We start from the raw sequence: 21,940 nt of genomic DNA, 5'->3' as shown, positions 1-21,940 counted from the left end.
TCGTCAAAGAAAGTCTGCGTATTTTGGAGAGTGTCATTTCAAGATCCAAAGAGGAGCCACTGGAAGAAACTCCCCAATCTGAAGACTACGAAATGTGTGAAAGTGAAGACAGAACACATGCAACGACCATCAGTGGCAAATCACCATTCTATGCCCTTTTTTCAGCAGATTGTGAAAGAGGTGAAGGAAGAAATGGTTGATGATGACACAGGGTTGGCAACAGAAGACAACCCATACTTTTGTCCAGGCATCCTCACAGTCCTCTTTGATATGTACCTTGCTATCTTTCCTCTTTGGAGTGGCTTGCTGTTGGGAGACCTGATGAATGAATGTCATGAACAGTACATGGGGATAACAAAGAAACAACCAAAAACAAGAGATGCCAACTGTCACACTGAAAGGTGGTTTGGAATTGTCAAACATTCCATAATGCATAAAGAAAAAAAAAGTCAAACCAGGGACCTTCATAAGAAAAATGCACAAGTCTCTACAAGCGAGGTATACAGAGCACATCATAAAGCATGAACTTCCTCAAAAGCTTGTGCGGCAACCTGAGGCACCTTTGAACCTTGATCAGTCTCAAGAAACTTGGAAGAAGAAGGAAGAACATTTCCCATCCACCAAATCCAAATTCTTTTCTGTTCCACATAAAATACCTGCTCCCCAAAAAGAGGATCAAGAAGGATGTGGAAGTGGAAACTTCAAGTTCTGATGCATGTCAGCCTCCTGCAGATGGACTCCATGTAGATGAACAGGTAATAAAGTCATTAGAACAAAACTTTAAACTATTAATTGCATATATGAAGGTACGCTATTATTTACTCTATGAACTTCATATCATTACAGATCCAGATGCTATTGAAGAAAAGGGAACATGCAGAGCTGCTAGTAGCCATTGTTTGGTCTCCTAGCCTGGATCTCGAGTTCCTTTTACATCACAAGGAATTCAATGCACTGAGGCCACATGAATGGTTATTTGGAGAGGTACACATTACAGAACAAAAATCTAAATGCATAATTACAATTATATTTGTATGTAACAGTAAATGCTGTCCTCAATGTATGTCAATCAAGTAATGTGATTCAAATTGAAATGTTTATAATTTTTTAGACTATTGAGTGCTATTTCAGAGCTGTACTTAATAAAGAGGATGCAAATCTCTACCAGCTAAGCCATGACACCACAGGTGTCATTTTAAATGGCACAAGAGAGCAGATGGAACAGCAAGGATTTTGAAAAGTGAGTGCACTTACTTATGATATTTAATTTTCACATGTACACTGCACAGACATGATCTTTTAAATTTTTGATAAACAGGTCAACTTTGAGCAATATGATGGGGTCATCACTTTTGTCAATATCACCAAAAATCACTGGAGGTTTGTGGTAAGTAAAAGAGTGCTAATTTCAATGATAAGCTACTACATATGCCCATTTAGACATGTTTGATCTTTCAGTGACATTTATTTGCTAATTTATTTGTTTCTTTTTATCCAATTTATTTTGTATATGCTCAGACTGACAACCCTTTTCGTGCTTGACTCTCTGAGTGGTACAAATGAAATGCAAGAAGCCGAAAAGGCATGCCAAAGATTCGGGTATGATAGTCTGTTTTAAAAAAGATATTTGGCATTTTTAAATCCAAAACAGTAATAATGGAAACTAAGCAAAGTTCATGTTGTGTAATCACACACTGCGCCCAAAAAGAATTACCCCCAAAAGAGGAGCAATTAAGTGTGAATGCAAAGAAATACGTCACAAAGATGATCAATGTTCAAACTGTGGATACAGACAAAGAGATCCAGTAGATGTGCTCTACGACTGGGTATTGTTTATCCAATTTCTGGCTGTTGACTTCATTTTAAGTGAAAACATGTGTTTTCACAACTACATTTAATAATTACAACACTGTGCAAATAAATCTAACAACATTTCATATTTTCCTTCCAGGTACAATGTGAAATTTGTCTGAGGTGGTATCGTCTCAACATTAAAGTGCCAGCACAGGAAGAACCATGGACTTGTGATTTGTGTCTGTAAGCTATTCAGTTAGAGGAGCTTATGCTGAAAGTGTTCTTACATTGTAAGAAAAAATGTATTGACTATTTGATATGTTATGTAAATGCTTTACACTTTTTTAGTATTTGGTATAGGCTTCATATTGTTGTGTTGCTTGTTGTCCTCTGCTGGTCTTTTATGTGAATGAATTTTGGGGGAAGAAATACTTGCATTTGGGAGGTTGAAATATTTGTGATATTGGGTAATTTCAAAGTTGACTTTTTATTATCTACAAAAACATTTAAAATTTTAAAATATCTAAAATGTTTTTTTTCTTTTTTTTTTTTTTTCGTTTTTTTCATAAATAGGATGCAAGTGAAGTGATATGAACAATGTAAAAGTTTTCAATAACAACCTCTTTACTTTAAGAAAGTGTTGTGGTTTATGCTCTATGTAAAAAATGACTTGTCAAAGATCTTTGATTGCAGAAGTATTTTTACTTTATTGTACCACCAAGGAGATAGGCAACTATACATTAGTGTTTTACTTTCTTATTATTTTGAACATTATTTAGTTTTTTTATAAAAAAAAAAAAAAAAAATCATAATCATTTATAGTTATGTAGTTGTCATTGATTTATCATTATTATGGTAGTACTTTAAAACATAAATAATTCACAGAAACAAAACATAAATGATTGTTTAATCAAACATACTCATAGTGTTTATTATAGTAATATTGACTGTAAAAGTATAGTTTGCACCCTTAAAGTCTAATAATAAAGCTATTTTGTATTGACACACTTCTAAAATTAATATCTTTTGAAAAAAGCCTCATCAGTGTAAAAGACGTTTACAAATATTTATCTCAATGTAAAGAACATAGTCATGGTGTTTAATGTACAAATATTGACTGGAAAAGTGTAGTAAACGTGTAGTTTGTACCCTTAATGTGTAGTAATGCTAAAAAAAAAATTCATAATCATTTATAGTTATGTATGTAGTTGTCATTGATTTATCATTATTATGGTAGTACTTTAAAACATAAATAAGTCACAGAAACAAAACATAAATGATTGGTTAATCAAACATACTCATAGTGTTTATTATAGTAATATTGACTGTAAAAGTATAGTTTGTACCCTTAAAGTCTAATAAAGCTATTTTGTATTGACACACTTCTAAAATTAATTTCTTTTGAAAAAAGCCTCATATGAGTTTAAAAGACATTTACAAATATTTATCTCAATGTAAAGAACATAGTCATGGTGTTTAACAAATATTGCCTGGAAAAGGATACTTTGTACCCTTAAACTGTAATAAAGCTATTTTGTATTGACACATTTCTAAAATTAATATCTTTTGAAAAAATTATCATATCAGTGTAAAAGCAGTTGCAAAATATTTATCTCAATGTAAAGAACACACTTATAGTGTTTATTATAGTAATATTGACTGTAAAAGTATAGTTTGTACCCTTAAAGTCTAATAAAGCTATTTTGTATTGACACACTTCTAAAATTAATTTCTTTTGAAAAAAGCCTCATATGAGTGTAAAAGACATTTACAAATATTCATCTCAATGTAGAGAACATAGTCATGGTGTTTAATGTACAAATATTGCCTGGAAAAGGATACTTTGTACCCTTAAACTGTAATAAAGCTATTTTGTATTGACACATTTCTAAAATTAATATCTTTTGAAAAAATTATCATATCAATGTAAAAGAAATTGCAAAATATTTATCTCAATGTAAATAATATAGTAATAGTTTTTAATATAGTAATATTTACTGTAAAAGTGTAGTTTGTACCCTTAATGTGTAGTAATGCTATTTTTATTGACACTTCTAAAATTAATATCTTTGGAAAAAATGATCATATCAGTGTAAAAGCAGTTGCAAAACATTTATCTCAATGTAAAGAATATAGTCATAGTGTTTAATGTACGAATATTGCCTGGAAAATGATACTTTGTACCCTTAAACTGTTATAAAGCTATTTTGTATTGACACACTTCTAAAATTAATTTCTTTGGAAAAAAGCCTCATATCAGTCTAAAAGAAGTTGCAAAATATTTATCACAATGTAAAGAACACACTTATAGTGTTTATTATAGTAATATTGACTGTAAAAGAGTAGTTTGTACCCTTAAACTGTAATAAAGCTATTTTGTATTGACATATTTCTAAAATTAATATCTTTTGAAAAAAGCCTCATATCAGTATAAAAGACGTTTACAAATATTTATCTCAATGTAAAGAATATAGTCATGGTGTTTAATGTACAAATATTGCCTGGAAAAGGATACTTTGTACCCTTAAACTGTAATAAAGCTATTTTGTATTGACACATTTCTAAAATTAATATCTTTTGAAAAAAGCCTCATATCAGTCTAAAAGAAGTTGCAAAATATTTATCACAATGTAAAGAACACACTTATAGTGTTTATTATAGTAATATTGACTGTAAAAGAGTAGTTTGTACCCTTAAACTGTAATAAAGCTATTTTGTATTGACACATTTCTAAAATTAATATCTTTTGAAAAAAGCCTCATATCAGTGTAAAAGACGTTTACAAATATTTATCTCAATGTAAAGAATATAGTCATGGTGTTTAATGTACAAATATTGCCTGGAAAAGGATACTTTGTACCCTTAAACTGTAACAAAGCTATTTTGTATTGACACATTTCTAAAATTAATATTTTTGGAAAAAAGCATCAGAACATTATAAAAGAAGTTGCAAAATATTTATCTCAATGTAAAGAACACACTTATAGTGTTTAATATAGTAATATTGACTGGAAAAGTGTAGTTTGTACCCTTAAAGTCTAATAAAGCTAATTTGTATTGGCACACTTCTAAAATTAATATCTTTTGAAAAAAGCCTCATATCAGTCTAAAAGAAGTTGTAAAATATTTATATTAATGTAAAGAACAAATGAAAAGTGTTTAATGAAGTCATATTAACTGAAGAAGTTCAGTATCAAAGCTCTAAGGCTGTTTTGATGGACACACACAGTTCCAGTTCAATAGCTTTTGATAACACACTCACAGCCTTTCAAAAGAAGTTGTAAAATATTTATATTAATGTAAAGAACAAATGAAAAGTGTTTAATGAAGTAATTTTAACTGAAAAAGTTCAGTATCAAAGCTCTAAGGCTGTTTTGATGGACACACACAGTTCCAGTTCAATAGCTTTTGATAACACACTCACAGCATTTCAAAAGAAGTTGTAAAATATTTATATTAATGTAAAGAACAAATGGAAAGTGTTTAATGAAGTCATTTTAACTGAAAAAGTTCAGTATCAAAGCTCTAAGGCTGTTTTGATGGACACACACAGTTCCAGTTCAGTAGCTTTTGATAACACACTCACAGCCTTTCAAAAGAAGTTTCCAATGTGTATATCGTAATGTATTATCTTGAAAAATGTTTATTGTCAAATGTGTTGAACGTAAAGTCCTTTGAGGAATTCCACCATTCAGTGTGAATTTATCTGAGAATATTCTTAAATAAAGAAATCTATTCAGTGATTGGTCCATGCCTATGTCGTCATCCAAAATATAATTTGTGGCACAGAAAAGTGTCGTGAATCATCTCTAAGACGCTGACGCTCTGACACTTAAGATGTATAAAAGATGTATAAATTATAACTGAGATGCTTCATAAGTAACTTTTAAGCGCAGATTTGAGGCAAGATTTTTTTCAGCAGTGTTCTTGTGAGTAATTGTCAGAGGCTTGATAAATACCATGATTACCATGATTGGAATACCATGATGGTGATTGGTGGTTCCAGTAGTTGGCCACTAAACGTTTAAACATTGGGTTTATGCTTGGTTGTTGAATTGGTGTGTGCCAAAACACAATTGAAGCAACAAACTGAACTAGAAATAAATTAGTGTAATTATGGGTAATTCTTTTTTAGATGTCATTAAATATATTTTGATTTATCAATGAGTTTGAAATATAATAATTAATATGAGCCCATAATATATTTTATTTGCTAATCCGGTGATAGTACAACATGGATTATAACTGTACTGCAGGACTGAAAAAAAGGGGACTCTAATGAGAAATATAGATAGGCTATCAGTAATCAGCATATGAATCTCAACAATGGTGACAATAAACAAAATATTCAGAAAGATAAATTCGACATAAAAAGCAAATAAAACAGAACAAAAATCACAGCAAACAACTATCTTTTTCGAACAATAGTTAGAAAAAAATATTGTACAATTCAGCTGCATTATTTATTAATAGTGTGATGCATTCTGGGAGTTTTTTTGTTTTGTTTACCATGGTACCCACACTCTAAACCCGGATTTTGTGTTAATGAAACATTTTAAGTGGTCATTACTGATTCTTTGTTGTTTTTGAAAAAGCACTGTCATAACTAAATCAAATTAGTTGTTTGCACTAATCAGATTAAATATTGAGTGCACTGATCATGTTAAGCTGTGATAACTCGGAATGTTACACTTTTGTGAGGGAGGGAGGGGCCTATTGAAACAGGTGACCGACAGTGAGAGGAGCGCGCTGTTTGAAAAGTCTGCTCAATCTTCCTGCCGATGCTGCACACTAAACATGGATTTTTGAAAGAAACGTTAAACGGTGAGTGTATTAATCTTATATTTCTGACAAAAGTGATTATCCCAAAACCGGGCTGATGTTAGTTGAACGCTGAAAATGTAGTGTTAATGTGCCGGTTGGACATTGTTGTTGTTTTTTCTTCAGTTCACAGATTAGCTTACGTTAACATTTAAATTTGCTGTTTCTGTCAGGTCACAGTTTATAACGTTAGCCAGTGTGTTTCTGTATGTTCACAGTTTGCATTTCTTTGTTTTTTTTCTTCTGTCTGTTCATATCAGCATGTGTGAATGTATGTACACACACATGCTTGTGGCTAACATTAGCATAGCCTATGTCTCTTTGATGTATTTTGGTAACCGTTGAAAAATTCTTTTTAAGGTCCATAAGCCAGATGGTGGAATGCTGTCCTGCTCTTTTTACAGGAGATCAGGTATGTTCAAGAGTGCTATTACCGATCTATCTTTCTATTATTATTTGATGTCAATGTTCAGTGTCATTTACACACCCTCATGCTTTCCCAGCAGTATATGATTTTCTTTCTTCAGATGAACACAAACAAATATTTGTAGAAAATATTTAATCTCTGAGTCCATATAATGCAAGTATACAGGACCCCCTAAATTGACACTTTAAAAATCACACAAAGCAAACACTATAATCCACACAACCACAGTTGATGAATCAATGTCTTGGTTTGCATGAATTACCATTGTGTTCACTTGGTGTGGTTTTTGAAGCATCAACTACAGTCCTGTACACTTGTATTATACACAAGCTCACAGAAATGACTTATGAAAAACTTTCTTAGTGTTCATCCAAAGAAAGACAGAAATTCATAAACACCTGGGACAGCATAAGTGTGTAAATGAGCAAATTTTCATGTTTGGGTGAACTATCCCTTTATCTTTTCTCACACACAACATGGGTACCTTCAACCACAGTATGATTTAGTTTTTAAATGTACTGCTCTGTATTTTTTTTTTTATATCTTGCAGGTGTTCGTGGAGTTGAACAGGATTGTTGGAAAGAACCTTAAGCAGGAATTCTCTGAAAGCATTGATCAACACCGTCTTCATCTAATTGATATCTTTCGATCTAAGAGAGGGAATGCTGGACAGCTGTTGACCCAAACCAGGGTTAGTCCATATCCATTATACACTTGCAGTGTTTTTTTACAGTAATGAAAACGTCACAATAAGTGACACAATCAGAATTGTGCTTTGTTGGTTCAGATATCTTGTAGATAATTTCTTGTTATTCTAGCTATGTAACTTTGTGTTTTGTTTTACTACCCAATAGACTCAAGAACCAACTGATATTACGTTACTGGTGCTCAGAGGACCCCAGATTGTCCTTGGTGACAACCTCACAAACTTCTTCAAAGCATGCTTTGTAAGTAACTTATTTTCTCAAAGGACCATGACAACATAATAATTTTATTAATTGATAATCCTTGTGTTTGATGAAATGTATGCATAGAGCTAAAGGGTTAGTTCACCCAAAAATGAAATTTATGTCATTACTCACCCAAACCCTTTAAGACCTTTGTTCCTCTTCAGAACACGCATTGATATTTTTGATGAAATCTGAGGGTTTGTGAACCACACATTGACAGCAACGTCATTGCACCTTTTGAGGTCCAGAAAAGGTACTAAAGACATTGTTACAATAGTCCACATGACGGTGGTTCAACCTTAATGTTAAGCAACAAGAATACTTTTTATGCTCCAAAACAAAAATAATGACTTTATTCAACAATTTCTTCTCTACCCTGTCAGTTTCCTATGCTGTTGATGTAGGAAACACATTGCAGCACTTCCGTGTTTACATCAGAACGCTGACTCGGTACACGTGAGCATCGCAATGCATGCGTGTGACGCTGACACAGGAGCTGGCCAATACTGAGTCTGCGTTCTGTCGTAGAACCTGGAAGCACTGTGTTCACTATGTCAACTGTGCGGGAGACTGAAATAGAAGAGAAGAAATTGTTGAATAAAGTTATTTTTGTTTTGTTTGTGCACAAAAAATTATTCTCGTCTCTTCGTAACATTAAGGTTGAACCACTTCATTCATGTTGACTATTTTAACGATGTCTTTAGTACCTTTATGGACGTCAAATTGCAATGACTTGGCTATCTATGTGTGGATCAGAAACACTTGTATTTCATCAAAAATATCTTAATTTGTGTTTGGAAGATGAACGAAGGTCTTACAGGTGTGGTACGACATGAGGGTGAGTAATTAATGACATTATTTTGACAGGAATTACATTTTTGGGTGAACTAACCCTTTTAAATCACTGAAACTTAGTAGCAAAAGGTCTTTCTAATCTATTTCTATATTCATATTCTGCTACTATTTATCTATAGTCATATTCTGCAACCAATTCACACATTCTCTCATGTGTCTGTTTCATTACAAGACTCTATTCTTTAACATTGTTGATAGTTATGTAATGAGAAATGTCATGAATGTTCTCTATTGTTAGGACTCCGATGGTGATCACACATTTTGCCACCTTGACTTTGGGATCCTCCTTGTTGAGCATGAAGGTGCTGTGCTCCCATCTTCCCTTCATCTCAATCCAGCTTTAATTAAGATCATCATTGAGGGAGAAGTTGTGATGGAAGGTTTTAAAGACTTGCCAAAAGATGTGTGCACTCTCTTTGGACTTGCATATGCACTGTATCTCAACTACCCCAAATCAACGAAGAACACATTCCAGTTGACCCAACAAGTACTTCTCATATTGGGCCACAGTGAACTAAAACCCAGCTTACAAACGTTAAAAAAAAACTAAAAAACCTTACAATTTGATATTCACAAAGGAATTATAAGAAGTTACCATGACTGTTTTTTGTTCTCAAGAAAGGTGAAGATTCTTGTTCAGATTGTCCAGTCACTGCAGTAAGTACTCTAAAGTTTACCAGTGTTCTGCGCTAAAAGTGTACTGTATATTCAAAGCGGCATATTGTTGCTCTATTGATAAAAGTTGTCAACAGTTGGAGTATGTGAGTGCGTGTGTGTGGTCTTTTTCTTTAATCTTTAATTTACATTCATCTTAATGCTTGTATGCATTGTTGAACACTGTTCATTTTCCTCCTCTAAACAATTTACAGTTAAGCAAAAAGATTTGCTTATGCACATTTTTTTACTTGTCTTTTTGGTTGACAAATTGAAGTGTTTCCTTTGTTTTGTTTTTTTTGTCAATAAAAAAAAAACATTGAGTTGTTGTTGTTGTTTTCTTAAATTTAGATTTTTGTATTAATTTGTAGTATCATTTATTTATAATACATTACTTAAATATAACATTTATTTGTACTTAAAATCATTTGTATAACTTAATAGTTATTTTATATAATCTATACTCAAAAAAATTAATAATGTGAACTAATGAATTTCAGTAAAGACTACTAATATAAACTTGATTTGACTACTGCACCACTTAAGATTTTATGTTCATACAACTTAACCTGTTTAGTTTCATCTTGTGTAAAAACTAAAACAGATTAGTGCAACGGGTTTCCACGCAATTTTCTAGTAAAGTCAACTAATTCGGGTTAAGAGTGCAGCATGTATTGCGGCATGAAACTTTGGTCACCGTTGCTGAGACTCATGGGTTGATTGTTGATGTGTTCTTGTGTCACCGCAGAATAAACTCTTTTTTTAATTTATTAATATAATAACATGTTGACAATTACATTCAAATTAACACTGGATAGTAAGGACAACCCACTACTCTAGTATAACCATAATTCCCGATCTTTTATAACATTACGATTATTGATACATTGCAAACATGTTTGTTAAATAAACTGTCTCAGCAATCAAAGAACGCCACTACTTATAACAAAACTTTAGAGACCAACAAATAGAAACATCAATCACCATCACGGTAACCTTAAATGAAAGAAATATAAAAGTTGTGTTAATTATCAATAAGAACTGCTGCAGATGTGTGACAGAAATAAATGTCAGTGAAGTTAGTAATAAGTGAAGCTGGTAATGCTGTTTGTGGAGTTCTTTAATCCTCCTCTGCTGAGATATTAAGAGATTTAATGTCTTTTGCTAAATTACGTTGTGATTTCATTGCGTGATGACATCATCACGTAGCCACAAACGCAAATCTCCGTTTTTGTGAATTAGACACATAAAAAATAATTTTGTAATATGTTCAGATTTTGTAACATTTCAATATAGATGTGTTCATAAAAAAAGGATATACAAATATAATTTGTAAAAGTAGTAACATCTTTATGATCACATATTACTTTTTTTTAAATGCACCCTACCTTTTTCATAAATGTCCAGTAAACCATCTTGAAAAAAAGTTTTTACACTACTTTTTGAAGTGTTCACCCAAGTTAAACATCCTGTTTGCCGTTATACTTTGTGAATGCTTGTCAATAATCTGATTGATTCAGTACCATGGACAGTGATAACTCTGCAGGACTGTAAACATCCGTCAATGCACATGATTTGTGATATTGTGAGAGTTTATTGTTAAGTGAAGGTGTCATACAACAGGAAAACATTAAAGATAGTTTAGAAGTTTAGCCATTGATTTTATTTAACACGTGGAGAACACTGTTTTTATTACCACTTCAAACCAGAAAAACAGAGGTGAATAAAATAGTAATACATGGGCTGTATGTTCTGTAGGTATAGAAACAGAAAAAGAAAAATATCTATATTCTATATTGTACATAGTTGGATGAAATGTAGTTCCCTTTCGTGGGAACTATCGACGCTACGTCGGATGACGTGATGGGAACCCTCTGTATTTTGTGTTCGTGAAGCACCTCTGTATCCAACCAATGAAAAGACGTGACGTCAGAGACGGATGACGTCACGGATCAGGAAGCTATAAAGCACACCTGAACACAAAGCACGCCAGCTTCTGTTGTCTTCAGCAAGCGCTCTCTGTATCTTGTGTGTCTTATTTGGTGTTGTTTGTCTTATTACATATAAACAAGTCAAGATCTCTTCGTCTGAGGACAAGAGTATCTCACACCAATCCATATATTTATATATAAAAAAGACACGTATTATGGCGAGAAACAGCAGTGAAATGGGAGTGAGCACAGGCAGCTCTCGAGGGAGCCGTCTGTGTGCACTGTAAAAACTCGCTCTCAGGACACTGCTCCAGTGTTCCCCGCGGATCGGGTCCCGCTTCTGCTGAGGCAGGGCGGAGGCTCCGTTCGTGGGGTTCACAAATGGATCTGACAGAGGGATTAGAGACGGGCGCGCCTTTTCTCTGCCCTCACCAGCCAGGTTCAGCGCCGTCTCCCAGGTGGAAGCACGCTCTGCGGTTTCTTCCCCCGGGTTGAGGCACCGATACTCACATGTCCAGCTCTGAGGAGGTGGATATTGTGATATCGATCTGAGGATCGCCACCTCACTCACAGTCACTCACACATATCGTGTTTCAAAATCACACGTTTATAACAAATCAATCGTGAACAGCAGTTTGATTTTCCCCCTGTGCTACACTACAAAGCGAGTTGGGATACACACGATTTATGTGTTGTTTGCTGGGAGTGGAGCGTGCACGTCAGCTCACAACTGACAGTGACAGTGTTCATTCATAAAAATGTCCCGAAGAAAAGTATGCACTAGCGGGAGTTTTGTAGCTCCACTCTTGTTGGCTTTATTCTCGAGGGAATAAAAGTCTATTGCAAAGCTCGAATCTCGCGCTTGCCGAGGCAGCGCGTGGATTGAGTTTTCATTAAAGTATATAGCTCAGATCTCGCGCTTGCCGAGGCAGCGCGTAGACTGAGTTTTCATTAAAGAATATATGGCTCGGATCTCGCGTTGCCGAGGCAGCGCGTAGATTAAGTCTGCAAGAATGAAAATACGGCTCGGGTCTTGCGTTTGCCGAGGCTGCGCATATATCACATGTCCGTAATTATGTATGTGTGTGTATGTGTATGTATATATTAAGGGATCTGAGTAGACGGGAGTTCCCTTTCTCTCTTTCCCTAAAATACCTTGCGAATTATTACGAGCTATAATTCTTTTTTGTATTCTAAATATATTCAGTCTGTTCAAAAAATATATATTTATATAAGAACTGGCTGCATTTAATTTGAGGATTAAATGAAATATTGAATACATTAAATTCTGAGGAATTTAAAAGTCCGGAGGTAGGACGGATCTGAGGACCGTCACTATCTCTCGGAAGGCTTCAAAAAAGAGGTCCTGACATTTATAGTGCAGGATCTCTTGAGGGCAGCCCCCTCCGGGGGGATTCGGATATCGGGTCCTCCTCGGTGCCCTCAGGGGACCGTTCTGTCAACCCTGCCACCAAGCGTGAGTCAGGGCACAGCAGTTTCCACCGATCCTCCGAGGAGGGTCGGCCAGCACGTGATTCGTCTGTCTGCCGGTGCGCCGCGTCAGATAGACGAGCCAAGTGCTCAAAAAACACCAGAGACCAGTCTCGAGAGACTGGTTCCCTTAGTAGAATATTTAGAAGAGTGGAAAAATCTCCCGAATGTTTCGAAGTGGGTGCTATTCATGATAGAACAGGGCTACAGAATTCAGTTCGGTTCACGACCGCCCAAGTTCAATGGGGTGCTTCCTACGGTGGTAACCCCAGAGCAGTCTCTGGTGATGGAGCAAGAAGTAACGACGCTTTTGCAAAAAGGGGCTATAGAAAGGGTTTCCCCTCCCAGCAAAATGTCGGGCTTTTACAGCCGCTACTTCATTGTTCCGAAGAAGGATGGAGGGTTGCGTCCGATCATAGATTTACGTGTGCTAAATCGATCCGTAAAGAAGCTGAAGTTCAAAATGCTTACACTCAGACAGATCATCCCTCAGATCAGGTCCGAGGACTGGTTTGTAGCGATAGATCTGAAAGACGCATACTTTCATGTATCCATCCATCCTTCACACAGGAAGTTCCTCAGGTTTGCTTTCGGGGCGAAGCTTACCAATACAGGGTTCTTCCGTTCGGCCTATCCCTCTCACCCCGCACGTTCACGAAGTGCGTGGATGCAGCGCTGGCTCCGCTGAGACTCCAGGGCATCTGCGTGCTGAACTATATCGACGATTGGTTGATATTAGCTCAAACAGAAAAATTGGCAGTTCAAAATCGAGATGTTGTTCTGTCGCACATGAAGAGGCTTGGGCTGAGGCTCAACGCCAAAAAGAGTGTGCTGGTCCCGAGTCAGGTTGCAAACTACTTAGGTGTAATCTGGGATTCCACCACGATGCAGGCGCAGTTGTCCCCTGCTCGTGTGAGTTCCATTCTCGGGGCTGTGAAAGGGGTGAAGTTAGGCCAGTCACTCACTGTAAAACAGTTTCAGAGACTGGTGGGTCTGATGGCAGCTGCGTCCAACGTTATTACTTTTGGCCTTCTGCACATGAGACCCCTACAGTGGTGGCTCAGGACCAAGGGGTTTTCCTCGAGGGGAAATCATTTTTCGCATGATCAAAGTCACGCGCTGATGCCTTCGTGCTCTGGTCATGTGGAAGAAGCCCTGGTTCCTATCCCAGGGACCCGTGCTGGGGACTTCTGGTCGTCGTGTAATGCTTACGACAGATGCTTCCCTCACGGGCTGGGGGGCGATCATGAGTGGTCGCTTGGCTCAGGGTTTCTGGGAGGACCATCAGCGCTCCTGGCACATACATCGGCTGGAGATGATGGCAGTGTTTCTTGCATTAAAGCACTTCCTCCCAGACCTGAGAGATCACCATGTGTTGGTCCGCACAGACAACACTGCGGTGGTCTCATACATCAACCATCAGGGGGGCTTGCGGTCTCGCCTGTTATTCAAGCTGGCCAGTCGCATCCTCCTCTGGTCCCGGGGAAAGCTCCTCTCGCTGAGAGCAGCTTACATCCCCGGGCGGTTGAATGTGGGAGCGGACGCCCTGTCGAGGCAGGGCGCGAGACCGGGGGAATGGAAACTCCACACCGAGGTGGTGGAGTTGATATGGAAAACTTTCGGTCGAGCTCAAGTCGATCTATTTGCCACAGAGGAGTCAGCTCAGTGCTCTCTGTGGTACTCACTTCAGCACCCAGCACCTCTAGGGCTGGATGCCATGCTACAGACGTGGCTGAGGCTACATCTGTATGCGTTCCCCCCAGTCTCAATGCTCCCGGGAGTTCTGGAGAAGGTTCACCAGGAGAAGGTCGACCTAATATTGGTGGCCCCTTACTGGCCGACCACAATATGGTTTTCGGACATAATGTCTCTACTTCATGGCTCTCCCTTAGAGCTTCCTCTCAGGCAGGATCTCCTGTCTCAAGCGGGCGGCATGATTCTCCATCCCCGCCCAGAAATGTGGAAACTGTGGGCCTGGCCCCTGAGGGGGCAAGGCTCATAGGAACTGGTCTCTCAACCGAGGTTGTGGAGACCATCCTTCACTCCAGAGCTCCCTCCACGAGGAAGTTGTACTTATATAAATGGAAATTGTTCTCTGTGTGCTGTGAACAGCATAATTTGGACCCGGTCCATTCTTCTGTCTTTGACGTGCTTCAGTTCCTTCAGGAAAAGTTCTCGGAAGGTTTAACCCCTTCCACGCTGAAAGTTTATGTGGCCGCTATTTCGGCTCATTATATCCCTGTAGGGGGCTCCTCGCTGGGTCGAGACCCCCTAGTAGTACGCTTCCTCCGTGGTGCACTCAGGTTGAGACCTGTGGTGTGCACAAAGACCCCGACCTGGGACCTCACTATTGTGCTCCAAGGGCTGGCTGAGGCTCCCTTCTAGCCAATAGAGGAGGTGTCAGACAAGTTCTTGACACTTAAAACTATCTGTCTCTTGGCCGTCTCTTCTTTGAAGAGAATTGGTGATTTACAAGCGCTGTCAGTCGCTCCATCTTGTCTTGAGTTTGCACCTGGTATGGTGAAAGCCTTTCTGCATACCAGGCCGGGCTATGTTCCAAAGGTCTGACGAGGGTCCCAGGCCCCATTGTACTTGAGGCTTTCTGCCTGCCTCCTTTCGCAAACTTGGATCAGGAAAGGAAGAATCTGCTTTGCCCTGTAAGAGCATTAGATGCGTATGTTCACAGAGCTGCCCTGTGGAGAAAAACAGAACAATTGTTTGTATGTTATGGGTCCCCTAAGAAGGGGGGCCCAGCATCTAAACAGCGGATGAGCAAGTGGGTGGTCGAGGCCATCTCACTTGCGTATGAGACGGTGGGGCGCCCGTGTCCTTTGATGGTGCGGGCTCACTCCACGAGAGGTATGGCCGCGTTCAGAGCTCTATGGACGACATTTGTGGTGCGGCTGGATGGTCATCCCAGCACACCTTTATCAGATTTTACAATCTTCACCTTAACATCACTCCGGGGGCCAGGGTGCTACAAGATAGCAGCCAGGCACTCGGAGAGACGGCGTAGTTGGGATTGCGTTCCCATCACGTCATCCGCCGTAGCGTCGATAGTTCCCACGAAAGGGAACGTCTCGGGTTACGAGTGTAACCCTTGTTCCCTGAGTAAGGGAACGAGACGCTACGTCACATGGCCGTATCTCCTGCATACCTGGTGCGCTTGCTTCAGACATTTTACAGAAGCTGGCGTGCTTTGTGTTCAGGTGTGCTTTATAGCTTCCTGATCCGTGACGTCATCCGTCTCTGACGTCACGTCTTTTCATTGGTTGGATACAGAGGTGCTTCACGAACACAAAATACAGAGGGTTCCCATCACGTCATCCGACGTAGCGTCTCGTTCCCTTACTCAGGGAACAAGGGTTACACTCGTAACCCGAGACGTTATCTGTTTGCACAAAATAAAACAATGTCGAACTTTTGAGACGCTCCCTATGTGGTTTTCCGCACAACATTGAACATTCAGCAGACATTCAGCAAGTAAGTAAGCGATTAAACAATATATGGCCGTTTTGTTGGAAAATGTACAGGTTGAGAATAGTTAGTTGTCAATAGCATGCCATGCTTTGTATTTGCAAATATTCACTTCAAAGCACATATAATTAGACAAATCTTAAACGCGGAAGATTTAGACAAATCTTAAACGCGAATGTGCGAATATAAAACCAACTTTACCGAAGTCTTTAAAGAGTGGTGCTATTTTTGTATGTTTTGTTTGGTTAGACAGTGTGGTTTAGTTATAGAGTCTTGAACGTTGAAGATGTTTCTTTCTGCATTTTCTTTTGTTAGTTAGTTTAGTTCTTTAACTTTAGTTAGTTTTTTTTTGTTATATTTATTTCTTTGATTTAAGCCCACTCTCTCACTCCTTCCTCTCCTCCAGATCTTTTGCTGTTTGTTTATTCTTGTTACGTTGTATATATTGTAAATATCTACTTTATTACTTTATTATTATATTACTTCACATATATTTACTGAAATTAAAACTTTGCAACGAAACTGCTGGTTTGTCTGTCCTTTTTCCTTTTGCCATCCTGTTACTGCCATTATACACGCATGCCACTGTTTTGTTATGTCTAATAATATTCCTAGACAAACTACATCTAATTAACGAGGGAAGTAAAAAGCACCAAACCTGAAGGATCACTGACGTGACACTGCAAGATTTATTTTAGAAACCAGCCTCAAAACTGTTGAACGATAGTGCATATCTTCACTTCATAATGCTTTTAAAAGCTTACTTTCTCTGTATTTTATTGTTTCCAACAGAAGTAATAGTCATCAATAGCATATTGTCATGTAGAAAGGATTTTCTGGCATGGTGTTTCTGTTGCTGTAGATATGGGTCAAAGTCACCCAAGTTGATGGCTGAACACCCGCACACACATCAGACTCCTGTTCTAACATCAGCAACCCACAGGAGGATACAAATTATTTTCCGCAGCCTAATTGATCCTGACAACGTTTCAGAGCTTAGTACATCAAAGCCGCATGTGTGACGTGGCAAGAACATGTGAACGGAAGCCCACCGAATCCCACCTCTGCTTCAAACCTTAACCCTCCCCAACATGAGCATAAAAGCCCTGGCAAACACAGCCACCTGCACTACAAAGCCACGACAGGCACTTTCCGCTGAAAGGATTCCAAATGTTTGATATGATAAGACCTATTGCCTGCTGTTTCTATCTGCCAGTCCTTGTATCAAAGCTGACGTTTAAGCATGTGGGAACTTCAAAAACTTAGTCTGAATCAAAAAATATGCAAAAAGTTAGAGATGAACTGCAATGCACTCAAAAAAATCTCTTTAGTCCACACATATAACATACATATAATGTGTGAAGGCAGTGCATTTATTAATGTTTGTATTTGTATGTATGTTATCTTACCATAAATGGCGTGTGGGTACAGCAGATTGTGTAACAGCTAATAAAGCCCCTCCATGATCCAAAAACCACACACTGTGCTCCTCTTCAAAAATCTAAAGACAGTGTTTACAAAAATCTGCAATGTAATTCAGCATTCTGTGACCAGATGCTTTTATCTTAATACTACTATAGTCAACACTCAAGGAGGTGACTCTGCTGGTGAGCGGTTTACCTGTCTCCATGTGTTGCCAGCGTCAGAGGAGATGAACATTCCTGTATTAGAGAAGGAAAGCTCAGGCCCAATGTTACCTGAGAGAAAAAACACTGCTGTAACTTTGACAGATGGATTATTATTAACCATACATATGCTGGAGGATGAGATCTGATTCTATTTCAATAGAGTTTATTAGAATAGAAAGGAACACAAGAAAAGAAAGAAAGAAAGAAAGAAAGAAAGAAAGAAAGAAAGAAAGAAAGAAAGAAAGAAAGAAAGAAAGAAAGAAAGAAAAAAAGACAAAGAGGACTGTGGTATTCATTGCATTTGGGTAATTTTGCACACACAAGAAAGAACATAAACACATTAAAGCTCTATACTGCACTTACAACAGTAAAACTATTGAATTTGAATTGATACTTTTTCTCACATTTTTTGGAAACTGAGCAAATATGATCCAAATCTGTCTGTTACAAGATAGTTCATAGTCTAAGACAGAGTTTTTAAAACTCTTTGATGTCGAAAACTCCCAAATATGACACTGCCTGCATCATAGGCCCTGTTTACACTTGGGAAAGGATTAAAGGATTAGTTTATTAAAGATTAGTTTATTAGATTATTAAAGGGTCAGTTCACTTTCAAATGAAAATTACCCCAAGCTTTACTCACCCTCAAGCCAGCCTAGGTGTATATGACTTTCTTCTTCTTTCTGATGAACACAATAAGAGAAATATGAATAAATATCCTGACACATCCAAACTTTATAATGGCAATGAGCAAGGATCAATGAGTATGAGCTAAAGAAAGTGTCTCCATCCACATCCATCCATCATAAGCATACTCCTCACAGGTCCGGGGGGTTAACAAAGGCCTTCTGAAGCATAACAATGTGTTTGTATTAAAAAATTATCCATATTTAACAAGTTATGAAGTAAAATATCGTCTAAGGTTACGCATGTAACCCTGGTTCCCTAAGAAGGGAAAGAGATTCTGTGTCGTCATTATGACACATTGGGGAATCCCTTCAGCGTAAGCTCTCCTGAGTGCGACTAGTCCACTTCTGATGGACAGAACAGCAACACAGCTGTTTCAGCCTACTGATCTGAAGCAAGTGGCTCCAAGGCATGCAGGAAGTGTGTAAATGGGACACAGTGTCTCTTTCCCTTTCAAGGGAACTTGCACTGTGTCGTCATGACGACACTTTGGAGAACGACATACCCACGTCACCATGCTGACAAAATGCCTGTCCTGGTGTGAAATAATTAAGGACATGAGCACCTGATATCCCAACATGGCTGGCAAGTCCAAGCTATAGAACCTGATGAAGGTGTGTGGATAACAGGGCTGTGGAAGATGCCATACTTCTTGTGGAATTTGCTTTAACCCTCTGGAGTCTGAGGCTGATTTGGGGCCTGAAGAAGTTTTGACATGCCCTGACATTTGTGCTTTTTTCAGTTGTTCATAAACATATTAATGGAAAAAGTGTCATTACACTATATTCAGCACAAACTAGGTTACCATAATATGTGAGGAACATGTATGTACATGTTTGTGTTTTTGAAGGAATAACATTTATGCGTGGTTATTGAAAAAACAAAAAACTTAAGTCACTGAAATAAGGCCAAAAAAAGTATAGCACATCTGTGTTTACAAGACTTCTAGGTATTGGAGGTTGTAAACTAGAGTTTTTGCTTCAAAATTATGTAAAAATTATGCTGCCTACTCCTTAATATAAAACAATATATTGATTTAGTTTTTGTAAGACACTTTTTGCCAAGAAACACAGTATGCGAGGAGGCATGAATCACCACTGAAAATGGGCCATTCTCACCTGAGAAGACAAAAGAATTGGATAGTAATGAGCTGAAATGACTTGCATATTAATGAGTCATTTCAGTCAGGTAGGCTGTGAAAAAAACCTTCTGTGATGTCTCAAGCTCATCATGATATATGAAACATACAGACAAATATTATTACAATATAAAGTAATGGTTTTATATTATACTTTAAAATATAATGTATTTCTGTGATGCAAAGAGTCTGAATATAGGCTTTTAGTTTAAAAGCATGCACATTTGGAGAAATATTGGATTCTCATATGCTTATGTCAATTTTCTATACACAGGAGATATAAATTTTTATATTCATTGTCATTACTATGAGCGCTGGTGTTTTCAATTCATCCTTGAAGTCGGAGGGCGCTATGTGCATTTTTACTCCACAAATTCATCTAAAAGAAGAAGAGGCTATTCCATGAATGGGGTTTCCAATACATACTGCAGCCGGAGGCATTAGAGAGACCTGCATTTAGGGACTGGTCCCCTTCAGGGGCCAGATCCACAGTTTCCACATCTCCGGTCAAATGTGAAATCTCCCATGGCCAGAACGGAGCTACCAGCAGCAGCCGGACCCTGTCCTGGCAAACTTTCTGTAGAACTCCCGGAGCAGAGCGATCATGGAAAAAGCGTACAGCTGAAGCCTTGGCCATAGCTGTACCATGGCTTCCAGTCCCAGCCAAGCTGGATGAAATAGGGAGAACCATAGGGCACAATGCTAATTCTCTCGAATTGCGAAGAGATCTTTACCCACCTGAGCAAATTTTCTTCAAATTAGCTGCACCGTCTCGGTGTGTAGCCTCCATTCCCTGGGCCTCATACCCTCCCTCGACAGGACGTCTTCTCCTAAATTTGGGGGTGTCCTGGGATGTGCATCCCTCTCAGAAAGAGCAGTTTACCCTGGGACCATAGAAGGATCTGGTGTGCCAATTTGCAATTGTGCCTGATGGTTTATATACAAGACCACCAATGTATTGTCTGTCCAAACCAGGACATGATGGCCTCTGAGGTCTGGGAGGAAAAAGCCTCAGGGCTAGCAATACCACGAACATTTCTATGCAGATTATGTGCCAAGAGAGATGATGTTCGCTCCACAGACCATGGGTTGAGCGGCCTTCCATGACCGCACCCCACCCTGTGCAGGACGCATCCATCGGTATTATCTGTAACACTTTACAGTAACGTTCAGTTATAAGTCACTTGTAAATTATTAGTAAATGATGAACTAATCATTTACAAAACATGATTATATGTTCAAAAATGATTGATAAATGATATGTTAACATTTTATGAATGTTTTATTAATTCAGTTATAGGTCATTTATAAATTATTAGATAATGTTCAACAAATCATTTACAAAACATGAATATCATTCATATATGATTAATAAGTGATATACTAACATTTTATTAATGTTTTATTAATTTGGCTATAAGTAATTTATAATTTATTAATCAATGATCAGTGATTAGTTAATGAGTATTAGTAAATTATCATTAGTTAATGCTCAGTATATGATTTATTGATGAAGTTGTAAGCTGGTCAGTGTTCAAAAGCACAAACATGCAGGTATGCTAAAGCACTATTTTTAAGAAGAGTAATTTATTTGTTGTGGATAAACATTTATAAACATTTATAAATTTATAAATGCCATTTATAAATGCCTTACAGTCAGGTGATTCCAGTGGATTATATTAAATCCTTTCACTCATCAGCACAGACTTGTGTTCTGTGTGGAGTGTGTGGGGTCTAGTGATGAAGTCAACCTCTGAACCGATTTTACCTTTCACTGAAGCTCACATCAGGTGCACAGAGTTAAACAGTCCATGTGTGTCAGAGAAGACAGCTGTCTATACCCTCACCAGTCAGCACTTACACTGCACTACACACTATAAAGTGTTCAACACCTGCTATAGATGATGAATAAATCATTTACAAAGCTTTCTGCATTCCCTATTCTAAAGTGTAAACTATTCTTCACTTGTAAATGTGTTACGTGTGATTTGTAGACCTTTCTTTCCTGTTACAAATTATTTGTATATGTATACAAGTCACTTATAACACTTTCTGCATACCCTATTCTAAAGTGTAAACTATTCTTC

General features: G+C 37.7%; 1 protein-coding gene across 1 annotated transcript in view; it reads right to left on the bottom strand.

Annotated features, from left to right (window-relative positions):
• sorcs3b (sortilin related VPS10 domain containing receptor 3b) overlaps positions 1–21,940 on the bottom strand; it is a 177,962-nt gene that overhangs the window by 51,288 nt on the left and 104,734 nt on the right. Inside the window, exons 12-13 of the mRNA XM_067367933.1 lie at positions 18,021–18,097; positions 17,810–17,901 (exon numbers count right to left, since the gene is read on the bottom strand). Of these exons, the coding sequence (XP_067224034.1) occupies positions 17,810–17,901; positions 18,021–18,097 (169 nt within the window). The remainder of the gene's footprint in view (positions 1–17,809; positions 17,902–18,020; positions 18,098–21,940) is intronic.

Source organism: Chanodichthys erythropterus, chromosome 18 (assembly GCF_024489055.1).
Source record: "Chanodichthys erythropterus isolate Z2021 chromosome 18, ASM2448905v1, whole genome shotgun sequence".
Lineage (NCBI taxonomy): Eukaryota > Metazoa > Chordata > Actinopteri > Cypriniformes > Xenocyprididae > Chanodichthys > Chanodichthys erythropterus.
This window is presented reverse-complemented; position numbering and strand designations above follow the sequence as displayed.